Source organism: Rhyacophila brunnea, unplaced genomic scaffold, assembly GCF_057557595.1.
Source record: "Rhyacophila brunnea isolate RB1 unplaced genomic scaffold, BYU_Rbru_1.0 scaffold_5, whole genome shotgun sequence".
Lineage (NCBI taxonomy): Eukaryota > Metazoa > Arthropoda > Insecta > Trichoptera > Rhyacophilidae > Rhyacophila > Rhyacophila brunnea.
Window position 1 is genome coordinate 38197523 of NW_028233170.1, and position 14328 is coordinate 38211850.

A 14328-nucleotide genomic window follows, 5' to 3' on the forward strand; every position below is an offset into this window, starting at 1 on the left:
AAGCAGAGTTACAGCAAGTTAAAGTATATAATAATAATTACTTACATAATACTTTATATCAGACTTTCGCTAAGTTAGACAGAATAAATATTTCTATTGAAACAACTTACTGTAGTTAAATATATATTTTTATTTATACTCTGCATATATATAGAAGAATGAAGTCTGATGAAATTACATTTAATTAGTTAAATTATTAATGAGATCCCTGAGGTTGATGCTGCGAAACTAAATACTGGATATCTGTCTCAATTTTTGTGAGAAACAAACAAAACCCCTACCACTACCCTAGACTCTAAGACCTACACGTATCGTATCTACTTTGACATTTTTTGTATTATGTTTTTAATGATATTAATCATTTATAGGTAATGTAAACAAGGACATAAATCCACGACCCGGTTACACAGAGTAAGTAGGTATTTATTAATAATTTGTAACTATTATTTGATTATAATCGATTGCTACATTTGCTCAAACCCTATAATATTAATAAAATGACACAGTTGAATACAAAAAAAAATCAATAAAATATTCAACGAAAAATACAATTATTACCTTTAGGAAAGCAGGACAGGTGTCAGAAACAAATCTAAATACCGATGATTCTCGAATATATGACAACTTGTAGAGATTCTTAAAGCTGGTGAACTCCGAACTGCTGCCAGAGCTGACTGGTGATGATGCCTACTGGCGACCACTTTATATAGGTCCGAAGTGCACGTCATGTGAGTATTCAAATTTCATCCAGAGTAACTCTTCCAAAACGGGAATCGAATATCCCAGACTAGGTCCTTTGTGTACTTGTGAAAAGAATAGAAACTTTATACCCATCGCGTCGGCTACTGTATGCCCAGTGTTGTCCACCCTAGGCCGAGGATCGTTGACTTACAACAATTGAAAGAAACAGGAAATGTTTTGGCTTGCTTATATTGAGATTCAGTTAAAATACAACTTAAAATAAAAAATTCAATTAAAGGTCGTAGTTACTTACCTAATAATATAATATTATGCAGGTAATTAATTATACAAAATATCATTTCACTGTATGTATATGAGGCATGGCCCCCACATCCTGAAACGGACCCCCAGGCTAGGATGTTTGGCGGGCCCCCCTACCTATCGCTAATGGTAAAGTCAGTGTGACGCGCTGCGGTAGCGTTATCCAAATTTAATGGTGTATTTTTAGCATTTTTTTATATTATTAATATGTACTTACATCCATTTGAATTATGGAGTTGTTGAGTATCGGCACACAGTAAAAAATTGCATCGTACAACCAAATAGTCTTAATTATTAATATTATCAAAGGAAAATAGCACCACAAGCGACTTTTTTATCATTAGAGCAAATTTATGATCTGTGTTTATCTCGGTATGGTCGGCTCGTCACGCCGGGCCCTTCCTGAGCCCAGACCCCCAGGCTAGGCCCCTTTCAGCCCCCCCTTGTGGGGGCCATGATATGAGGTCTCTCAACTATAGGTGCTAAAACTCAAAATAATTATTATTATCTTGTACCTATATTATGTAGGTACCTACATCGGGGTGCACTTATTTTAATTTCAAAACTGAGTAGGTGTCAAGATGTCAAGGAAAACCTTATTTTATGCAGATGGAGGCTAAAAGTATGAAAGTGAAGCAAAAGAGGTATTTCGGAGAACTCTTCTTTTCAAACAAACTTTCAATATAAACCACCTTATTTTTTCATTCTTCGATACCAAAATGACACACACGTCAAGAAGTGGAAGTTTCATTGATTTTTAACTACAAAACCTCCTTCTGGTATTAATCCAACATCTGTAGTATATAAACATATAATTTAAAACATTAAAAATAAAAATAAATCGTTTCATATTAATACCAACATCAATTATGTAGGTACCTATGTAGTAATAAAATGATAAAATCACAATTTGATAAAGTGTAACAAAAAATAATAAAACGACACATTAAAGTTAGTTTTCAACTAGTATTTGAATAGAGATTGCAATACCGAATGAATATAATATCAATACCGGTATTTCAGTATTTCTTATTGAATACCGGTATTCGTCAAAACATATTATAGAAAAAAAGAAGTACCTATCAATAAATATAATTATTTAAATCTATTTAAAACACTATTTTATGGCAACCTAAAGTACCTACCTATATTTATTACGTTGACCTTTATCAATATATTGTATTGATCACAATATTTTAGTTTTATAGTGCTAATTTTTACAAATATTACGGGTAGGTACAGAAAAACCTCTCTCAAATTCAACGTTTGTTGGATGTATGTACCTAGTAATTTATTATAGTCAGTTACAGTCTGTAAGTTATAGTTACGCCAACCGTTTTTGGAGTGATAATAACCGTGGTTCATAACCTAGGAGCCTCGCGTACGAGGTTATATCTGGCCTCGCACTTGCTAGAACAGGTCCTGTATGGGCATTCGCTAAATTAAGATTATGTTCATATAGTTTTTACGAGTTCATTCAACCCGTTGGGTATTTGCTCTCGGTGCAAATGCGCATTGAAAAAACAACATGTGAATTTGACAGGCGAGGGATTCAAACCTTTGGGCTTTCAGACACTCGCCAATAAATTTATCAAGCAATTATTATCCACGATGCGTACGTACCTACGTACTAAAATAAAAAAAAAACAAATCGTCAGTTTCGGGTACACTAGAAGGTTATTCTACCAGTTTGTGGAACGTTACCTAGCGTGACATTGTTATCATTATCAACAGCAGACGTTTGGATATATTATTATGTATCTAATGCAGCTATTCTTTGCCACATCAAAAAAATATTAGTGTATTTAATATTATTGTTTGTACTTAGATCTTATTACCGGTAATGACATATATCAATCATTTACAAATCATTTGCCACAAACGGTACGTAAGTAAGTACCTACTCAGAATTAGCTATGTATCACTAGGTACTGTTTATTTTTATTGTACTATCGACTATCGAACATTTTCCAAATATGTACCTACTAGGTATACCTACTAGTCATAATTTTGATACCGATTGGAGTGTATAAATTATTAAATATTTAGTTCTATGGTCCTCGGTTATCATTAGCAGAATTAAATACTTAATTCGATTTAAATATCTATTACTTAAATGTATATAATTTCCAAAAATGTACGGCCCCTACTATGCTTTTTTTGTTAATATAAAATCATCGAACTCTTCATATAAGTAACTTATCTAAGTACAATAATATGAAGGATAATCAGTGAATTTTCAACATTTCATATAGGTACTTAGAATTAAAATTTCCGTTCACTTTTTATTACACATTCAACGAAGCTTCACCTCTGAGCCCATATCGGAAATGCGTTGGGGGCTACTGCCCCCCTCGCACACCCCTTGTTACGCGGGTCCGCTCGATAGACCTTCCCTTAATATGCATTTTATAATAATATGTACTTTTTGTATATTTCGGAACGTATTGAAACTATGAATGCATATTATGTTGCTTAGCAACCGCCAACAGATAGTAAACAAAGAAAACCGAACTATTGAGATGTCAACATAATCAAATTAGTGAACTACATTACACAATATATTCATTGTTTATTTTATAATTACTATAAAATGGTTTTGTGGAATGTTTTTAGTGAAAATATAACGATTCAATACAAAAATACCATATTTTCGAAAGTTTCGTTTTTTGTTTTGGTAACAACATTCATTGCCATACTTTTCCCACTTATATTGGCTTACCGAAGCAGAGGTAAATTTAATATTAAATAATGGTGAAGGATTATGGTGTGATGCATGGATGCATTATCCAGCTATTCTCCTCTTATTAGTCTTGTACTAGTCAATTTCATATACATATTACCTAAACTATTACTGTTTAATTTTAAATTTATAGGATTTTGGTTGAAAAATCATACATTTGTTGAACAACCCGAAGTGCGATTTAAATATCAATACTTTTTTATGGCTGAAACTGATGAAATGGATTATGTCATTAGCTGTGGAAATTTGAACAACTTTTCTTATTTTCTGCATTTGGAAGAAGATTGCTTCTATATTAAGGTACTGACAAATTCATTTTATTTGATATAAGCAAATTCAACATAATTCTGGTAAAAAAATAATATATCTACCTACATGCTGTTATTTTATTTTGGTTTTCTTCCTATGTTCTTTATTATATTACAAAGGGTTATCAAATATGAAATATATATTCCTACCGAACTTTTAGTTGCCAATCCCGATATTCTGGTCAATTTGAATTCTTATGCACCGGTCAATTGCATGCGTGTTCGCAGCTAGAGTTGGGTTTCGGGAATTTCCCGACGGGAATTCTCGAGAAATTTTCGAGATTTTCCATCCCGAATCTCGAGAATTGAAATTTTTTAACATTTCGGGAAATCCCGGATTTCGAGAATCTTTTCTCGGGATTCGGGATTTCTTTATTATCAAATATTAATTGAAAAAAAAACGATTTTCTATATGAAAAAAGTGGACAGAAAACACAAAACGTTCAAAGACTGATCGGGACATTTAACACAATAATTAAGCCAACGTCGACTCAAAATGGGCGCAATTTTTGCTACATCAGGGAATTTTGTGTCTCAACAGCGTACACGATTGTCAGACGCAGCGATTGACAGTCTGTCTTTTTTGAAATTCTATTAATAAGTAATATTTTGAATTATTTTTGTTTTCCTACTTGTATTTTGTTTGTCTTCTTACGTAAATTTAAAAAAATCATATTTTTGGGAATTTGTCTGTTCTTACACTGATTTTAGGATTTTTACAGGTTTTTTTTTAGGGCTTGCGCAGACAGAGAGCGGTCGGAGTTCTGCGTTCAACCGACCGTTGACCGCTAACGTTCAGGGACAGAAGACAGGTGGCGGTCAACAATAAGCGTTCCATTTGTTTACAAACGTTGTACTGACACAAGCGCTGCATAATGCGAGACCGCTATATTCCGACTGCGAGTGGAAGTGAGAAAGCACCGCTGTTGCGTACTCACTCCCCCGTGTGGTTTCGCTCTATGTTGTGTGACTGTTCAAATTCCTATGACGGGACTGGACGGGAAGTACGGCGTTCTTTGTAATTCCGGGCATAGAACTCCAGAACTCTAGGGTTCCAATTGACCGGCGCGGTCTGACCGCCGGCTGTGTACCCATACAGTATGAAGTCCAAACAGTACAAAGAACGCCGAACTCCGAACGCGGAACGCAGACCGCCTGACCGCGCTCTGTCTGCGCAAGCCCTTAATTTCCCGATATATCGAGAATTCTCGAGAACTCTTTTCTGGAAATCCCGAATCTCGATAATTCAAAATTTCATTATTTCGGGAAATCCAGAATCTCGAGACTGAGATTTTCTCGGGAAACACCCATCTCTAGTCGCAGCCATGACCCATTTTGGGTGAAAGCTGTTTCCTCATGTCAGGCTCACCAATAAATAGCGAGAGCTGTGCGGCTGGTAAATCCACTCCCTACAGATGTAGACATTGTTAGCGATCATTGTGCATTCTGTTTTTAAAATTCTATTTAAATTTACTGTTAAATTTGTATTTTTTTTTTAATTATTGTTGTTTTTTATTATTATTTTTATTTCTTTTCAATAACATTAATTTTTTTGGTTTGTTTTTTTCTCTACCTTGTTTTTTCTCTAGTTGATTTACTGTTACTCTTTATTCTAAATGTCATGTTGTGAACGCCTTGAATTAATAATTTGTTATGTGCTCAACGTATCTTTTTTAAATAAATAAACTTGTTGACACCACATATCGTCCAGATCAAAAACATCTAATTCATGCTAGAAAAAATTAGTAATCATCTTTTTACAACATTCTCCATTAACAGTAACTGCAATGCCATTATTGTTTTCAAGAAACACCAAAAAACACGGTCAAATTACACCTCCAATAAACCACACCAAACTGTTAATTTTTGTGAATATAAAGGTGTTTCAAGAATAGAATGTGGATTTTCATTACTTCAAATGCGACAATAAATTCTGCTTATTTACGAAGCTATTTAAAAAATGAGCTTCACCGTTGAAGATGAAATTTTCGACACACCAAAATGGTCATTTGGTAAGGTTTTGTGTTAACTGTTTATTATACGCCTTCGAATGCAAATCTTTATACAGAATATTCCATGTATTGCCATAAGAAATTCCAAGCTCTTGAGAATAAGGTTTAATAAATGATTGTTCTGGATTTTCATTTACACTTTGATTCACAACATCGATTTTTTTCAGCATTACGTTTTGACGGGTTGAACTCATAACAACACAAACTTTACCATTTGACTTTTCCAATTAAATTACGAATAGTAAGCTTTGTAGGTCGATTATTTTGACCATAAATTTCACGTTATGCCCGAAACGTAGCTCGAATAGATTCATTATTGTTGTACCTAATCAATTTTAACAATATATATACACTGTACAACTTACTGTGTATCTTTCCATGATGATTTGCCAAACAATACTGAACACAAATGTCAACTTTGGTGGGAATCAAAAAAAAAAATACTGCTACGTTTTAAAAATATATACTTTGCACTAATTTGATAAGACTATAGATCATATCCAGCTTTGATTGTGGGCAGCGCTCGGAATGGACAGGAACGCACCGGAGCGCCGTTGTGGTTCGTGGAATTCCAAAATATACCGTTCCGGCTCGTGGATTCATTTAAAATTGCGTTGCGGTTCGTTAGATTGAGATAATTATATATGAATGTATCTTTTAAAGTTTTTCTCAAAATTAAAAATTAACGAAGTTATGTTATGCCGGGCGTGCAAGGGTTAAAAATAAAAATTATGACATCCCTAAATTTCTTTCAACCTTCTTATTTTGTGTCGATATGTCCATGCCTAAATGCATTGTCTAAATAACAAGAAACAACCAGCTGCAAGCGTAAATTACTTTATTACCCAAAAAAATGTGCCTTGCTGACACTATTTGAAAACTCTTAAAAAATAAAGTATACATTGTTTAATAATTTCTAAAGGATGAAACATTTCAAATCTCAATACAATCTTGCCTTTGACTTACGCATTGTTAATTTACTTACCTACTAATTTATTATATTATTTTATTCGGAGTGACAAAAATTATTACTTCGCCATTTATTTTCGGGGGAATGAATTGTGTTTTCGATGGTTAAATTAGTACAAAAAAGTTTGATAATTTGACTCGTGCAATCCGCTATAATATTCCTATTAGTTGCCTTTTAAAATATTTTGTATTATTTAAGATATAAATACGTTTCTAAACAAAATTGTTTATATTATTAGTTTGGTGTTTTTTTTGCTACATTCTAGTAAGTTTTGTGTTTCAATTTTAACTGTGTGTTTAACTTGATTTTTTAATAAAAAATTGTTCTAAAAGTTGGTCAAAAATGTCATCAGGCGAAACGTGTTAACCGAAACTATTGAAAAATATTTTGTCGCAGGTAACGTAACGCTGGCCACATACCTACACAATTTGATCATTTAAAAAATGATATTGAGTGGTTATTTATAAAAATAATGAAGGTATAATAAAGTAGTAGGTAATTCGTGTAAATCTGCTAAAACCACATTACATTACATTAGGAATTCACTCCAATAACCATTTAAGTGGCAACAGATGGTATTCATCTCAACAATTAACTTTTGTTAAAAAAAGCTTATGACGTGTCGTAAACCCCTCTTTTTACGATGTTTACATTTGTTTTGTAATTTACATTATTGTTGAATTGCGACTATAGTGCAATAAATCTTGTGATATAACTACTACATTCATTCATTTATTTGCCATAGGTCATGATGAGTATACTTTTTTGTAAGTGAATTTTGTTGCTTCTGGTAAGTTTTGTGTTTTAATTTTAACTTTGTGTTGAACATATTTTTTAATAACAATTTTTTCTCTTAAAAGTTAGTTAAAATTCTCAGCAGGCGATACGAATACCTTTATATCGTCGGTGTATTGTAAAAATGGCGAATTAACCAAAATACTATTACAGGAGGAGAATTTTTAACCTTTGACATTTATTTATTAATTACCTGTGGATGAATACTTTCCTTATAATAGGCTTTATAATATAATATTTTAAAAAGTCTATTATGTTAAATTCGCTTTTTCTTCGTAACACTAAGTGGATAATCACCCTTACAATTATCGTTTTTAATAAGTACTTTCCTGTGGGATACAAATTCGCCATTTTTACATAATTATATTATTACATATACTATTGTCGCTGGTATCCAAACTGATTTAAGATAATTCTGGCCACACGCACAATTTGATAATTTTGTGGATATTTATAAAAATAATAAAGGCTTAATTACGTAGTAGGTACTTCGTGTAAATCTGCTAAAACATTAGGAATTCTTTCCGGTGGACAATACAGTGGCAACATCTGTTCTGTGATTCAATAATTATTATCATCTCAACAACTTGACTTGTGTTAAAAAAATATTTATGATAAGTCGTAAACCCCAATTTTCACAATGAATAATGAATGATTTTTTCTACAAAAATGTGTTTGGGCCATTGATGGTTTGGGCAGAAAATATTGAATAGCCTTCTGCAGAGTTTATTTATTTGGGACGTTCCTATTGTATTACAATTATTATTACATGCATTGTAGCTTGTGACTTTAAAAATAATAGAAATAATACATAGGTAGTGTGGAGAGAACTTTTACTTAATTTTTGTTTGTAAATTTGTTTAAAAAAAATATAGGAATATCCTTTAATAAAAATGTACGACTATCATAATATCTGTATTGTATGTAGGTACCTATTATCATTTCCATGGCAATAATAATGTGAGTAGGGAAGGACAAACAACATAGATTGAATCGTTTAGAATAAGTAGGTACTAACAAATTAGGTACCTATGTGTCCAGTGCGGACATCTAATTATCTTAGGTGGTGTTAGTCATAGATTATTAAATAAATACGGTGGTAGATGTATATTACAATAATTGTAACCAAAGCATCACCATTGTAACATAACATGCATACAATACAATATTAGTCCTTATAATGTTGAATATAGTAGGTACTAATTAATGACAATTTTATATTATTCTATTAGAATCGCGCTTAGCAACCTGAGTTTCACCTTCCGTCATGTTTTATCTTATATAAATGAAAATGACACACCATTGGTAATTTAATTACAAATAATGCTATGTTTACGTTGTTTGGATGACTTGAAACTTTTATTAGATGTAGGTACGGCCTTATGCCCCTTATAGTGGAGAAGGTTCAAAATAAATCTTTGAGAATCCTTTAAAGCTGTGTGGATAGTGGATACTATCCATGGTTTTATCCGATTGATTTCTCAAGACGTATGCTTACATACTGTATTCTGAAAGTTAAAAAGAGAGCTAGGTATTTAGGCTACGTACTTTTTCCAACTTATATCTACCCAGTACAAATGAGAACTCTGCCATTATTGGTACTTAGTATTGATTTTATTATAAGTATATTATTTTATAACTTTCTTGATAATCTAAGTTGTTTGTTCTGCCAAGGTGCAATAATTGCTAATGATAATTGGGCAGGAAATAACTATGTTCAACCAAATCGCTTCGGATAATCGTATATTCCACCTGCGTGAGAACGAGTTTATGTGAACGCTATTTTATAAATTCTTGGTATAGGTAGGCACTTACTGTTTTTTCTAATACTATTTCTTTATTTTTTAAACACTATTTTAATACTATTTCTTGATGTTTGATATTCTGTGCTCGTATTTAAATGGAATTTGTAAAATTTTCTATAAGTACGTAAATATTTTTTTAATTTGAATCTATAAGGTACTTATGTGGATATGTTGTTTGTTATGACTAATTAATTACAAACTTATCTATCCCAAATGAGACAGTAAGTTATAATCAGTGACGAGTGGTGGTAGAGGTATCATGCACTGGTTATAGTGGTAGATAAAGTAAAAATAAAGAATAATACAATTTTTGACGGTATACTTTGTTAAAACAAGATTATTTCGCCTGCGGCGCTGACAATCCTTACCAACCTGCCCAATATAGATCCACGTAAGAAGTTTAAAGTTTATTGTTGCATTTTTATATCAAAAGTACGTACGTACGTAAAGAAAGGATTAGCATAAGTACTTAGTTTCGGAAAATTATACAGCGTTCCTGTTCGTGAAATTTTCCATTTCGAGCACTGATTGTGGGGTATTCCTCGGTGTTCGTATGTTCCATATTACTTTATGAAAAACAAAATAATAACAGGTATGTTAGTTATCATCTCCAGAGTTCAAAGTGTTATAGGTTCTGATTGTGCATTAATTGCGTGGTTAGATTAGTTTCTTACATTCTTTTCCCCATAGATAATCTTTCACGCCCACGATGGTCGACGAACGTGTTGGCTATACGTTGTAATGTGTCGTTCCCCGGTTCGAATACCGGGTCTGACGACTTCATAATAATTATGTTAATTTTCAATATATTTGTACCCAGAGTGTGGATCAAATTGTGCAAGTGGCTAATAGCCAGTGGTGCGTTTGGTGACGTAGAGGCCCGACGCACTGACTGATTTGGAGGCCCCCACGATAAAAAATGAACGATCTAATTTTAATTTTCCAAATAAATTAATGCATTCAAACAATATTTTTTTTATTATCTTTATTATTTGGTTAATATCCATAGCATTCATATATACCTACCTAAATACTTAGAGATTAATTGAAGATAAATCGATACCAAAGATACAAATTTACAATGGGAGGCGGGGCGGGGCGGCGCCTTTTTTTATCTTGTTCACTGTTTGTATCTACCTACTTAATTAATCTATTTTTACTTCTAATCAGAAGCTATTCTATTGAACCCCTACTTTTATGCAGGGATTTTATTATGCTTTGGGCGATACCTATATTCCACTCAGTTTGTGATGTGATAAATATGCATCTTTTTTTTAAATTTCAATATAATTTAATAACCGAGTGGCAGGTTTTAACTCTTCGGAGGCCCCGCCCCATAGCCATTTCTCGTAAAAACAAAAATCTGTTAATACAACATCCACTCTGTGGAGGTCCATATTATGATTTTCTCAAACATGGTAATAAAAATCAGCAGCAGCCTGAATTTATCCACCACTGGATGAAGGCCTCTCCAAGCTGATTCCACGTGTCTCGATCATGTGCGTTGCGTTGCCACATACTTCCGCAGAACTTTATCATTTCATCGATCCAGCGGCCTATAGATCTACCTTGCGGATGTTTTGTACCTCTTGGATACCACTGGATAACTAAATTTGTCCAACGACCTTTCTTCGAGCTATATGTCCACCCCATTTGAGGTTTTTAGCAAACTCTATTACATCGCAAACCTTTGTCTGTTCCCTTATCCACTCATTCCTCTTTTTATCCTTTCGCGTTATGCCCAGCATCCACCTCTCCATCGTCCATACCATGTTGTGCTACTCTAAGTTTCTGGATCTCTATAAAACTGTAGCTATCTGTTATCTTATATCATACCGATATATTTAAATGAAACCGGTGATCAAAAAGAAATCCTGATAATCGAGATTCTTATAGGTCAGGGATGGCGAACCTATGGCACGCGTGCCACTAGTGGCACGCGAATGTTTTGTGTTAAAGAGAAAAAAATAGATAAATATAATTTAAAAGATATTTTTTTTACAAATACCTAAATATGTATTGGGTATATAATGTTAAAAACGCGTATTTTCTTCGGTTTTTAATAATATTTTTACCAATAATATAAGTAAGTATATCAATCGATGCGCAAACGGAAACGACGAAATTCATGCATAAATGACAGATCGCATTGTATAGGCAGGCATCCGATACTCTTGAAGAATATGCATTATAATTATGTAAATTGCATCGATGGGTCCTTAGGTTTTATGCGTCATACATAATAATATTATAGCACTGATCTCATCAGGCGGCGGGGTAAGCCGTGTCGCGAACCTCTGGTTTTGTTTGATTTACAATCATTTTACAATGCTTGAGAGTGACTTGAGACCACTGTAGCGAGGATGCTTCTCTCATCCAAGAAATTTGGGCGTAAAGAACCAAACTAAGTAGGTATTATAGTGATAATACTCTCGAACTCAATTGCTTATAATTTTTGAACTATTTTAATAGAATTCTTATAACTATTTTTTCATTCTTTTTCTGCTCGAACTACTCGAAAAACTACTCGGCACGTCAGACAGTCAAAAAATAATATTTGGAAAATTTTGGCACGTGTTCGTAAAAAAGTTCGCCACCCCTGTTATAGGTACCTATACCTATATATTATATAATATATGAATACTCATTACAGGTTCAAGAAGAAGACTACAATGGTGATGACAAAATTGATGAAATCATTTTGACTCTGCACATTGGCAACCCCACTGCTAAAAAATTCTATTCACTCAAAGGATTCTTTACGATGGATTACAAATTAAACGTAAGCAAGATTTCTGCAACATCTACACAAGACGATTACAATAATATTTTGAACTACATTCATGTTCTTCACGGGTGACAAGATTTGAAAAATAATTTTGGCAATAATCTTCATTAGTAGGAAAAATTGTAAAAAAATATTTATAATATATCTATATATATATAAATAGAAATTCTTTACAAAATATTTTTTTACAAAAAATTAATAAACTAAATTTTAAATTATCATAAAAATAATGTAACGTAACCTATGTACCAAAATATGTGACAAATTCACAAAATTTAGAATTGTAAGTTTATCTTTGATTTAAAAAAAAAAACAAAAATCTTTTTAATGTTTTCAGATACATATTTATTAATTAATACAGTTGAAATTGTGAATTATCAAAAAAAAAATCTCAAATTGCAAGCTTCGTATTTTTCCGCTAGGTTCTCTGTTGGCATACATGATCCCCCTTAAGCATAAAAACAGATACATGCACGCAGCACAACAAGAAAGTTCGAATTTCACAAAATATAATATAAAATGTGATAAATTTACGAGAACGATTTTTTTTATTGTATGAACAAAATATAGAAAGCTGTAAACTTCAAATGAGCCTTGGGCCGCAAGAGTCTTCATTTGAGCTGCAAGTTACCCATGCCTGATTTATATCAAAAAATCTGGAGAATCTTTTTCGGGATACTGCCAAGATACAACTCGGAACGTGGAGCCGATGAAAGTTTTTTCTTTTTACCTACTCGTCTTGAACAGGTTCTATTAAATTTAATCGTTTGGATGAATATTTTCACCCGTAGAATGAATGCCCTCTCGACATGGAAATATTAATAAACGTAAATCAAGCCTTCGGACTGCCGACGACAAAATATTTTGTAACATCCAACTTACAAATTGTTCAAGCGGCTCCCTTGCCTTGCGTATACAATCATCGAGACGTGCAATATAATAATTCAGTTGTACCGATGCGCAATGAATTTTTGATTAACAATCAAAACTGGTACGAAGACATCTTGTACAAGTATTCGAGAAGAAATGGTAAGAAATAAATATTATTACTCATCGCTTAATGAATTCAATGGTGAAATATAATAATCAAATAATAATAATAAAATCAGTTGATGCTTTGAAAATGTTAAGAGGCTTTTGCACTTACTAGTACTTGAGTAACGTCAAACTGACTTTGAATATGCGTTAGAATATTTTCGATTATATAATATAGAATTTAAGTTGTTTACAGTAAGTTGGTAGACCAGAGTGAAGATATCCTTTTTCATTTTAGTGTCAGCCTCGCTAACAAATGTGGACACATCGAGTATACACGGAACGACGCCCGTCTTTGAAGTTGTCATTTCAATAGCCATCCCGGAACACACCGTCCGATACAAGCCGGGACTGTGGCAAGAATTGAAGCACGCTTGGCAACAATACTTCTCTATTGGCATCATATTTTTTTGGATATCACTCAAAATTAAGACATATGTTTTTAAAAATCGTCTATTACCTGCGTGGAAAAATGTTCCATGGAAGAAATATTTTTAATTAATTATTAAGTAGGTATGTACATAATATTAGGTTTTATACATTTTTAGAAGGAAGAAATAAAGAAATCGAAACATTAAGTAATAAAACAAAAATAAAAAGAAGGATTACATTTTATATAAGGATGCGGTGCGGTATAAATGATTCAATAAGTATAAGTAGTAAGTATAAAATATTTATTTACATAATTGAAAATTTACAATAGTTAAAATATTTTGAGAAAATGAAAATCAACAACAAAAATTAGTTTACACAATTATTTTATTATTGATTTCTACTCGATATTGTGGTAAATAATATGTTAAACATAAATTTTCCTCTACTTTTCTAAATTTATTTACAATTTTATTTTTCATAAAAACAATAAGTCAT

General features: G+C 32.4%; 1 protein-coding gene across 1 annotated transcript; it reads left to right on the forward strand.

Moving 5' to 3' along the window:
* Window positions 1–3595: 3595 nt before the first annotated feature.
* Window positions 3596–14038, forward strand: LOC147066386 (transmembrane protein 231). Its single transcript, XM_085955288.1, has 5 exons — window positions 3596–3734; window positions 3879–4045; window positions 12289–12417; window positions 13215–13452; window positions 13697–14038. Exons 1-5 carry the CDS (start codon window positions 3596–3598, stop codon window positions 13954–13956), a joined length of 933 nt encoding a protein of 310 aa, XP_085811414.1. The 3' UTR covers window positions 13957–14038.
* Window positions 14039–14328: the final 290 nt, after the last annotated feature.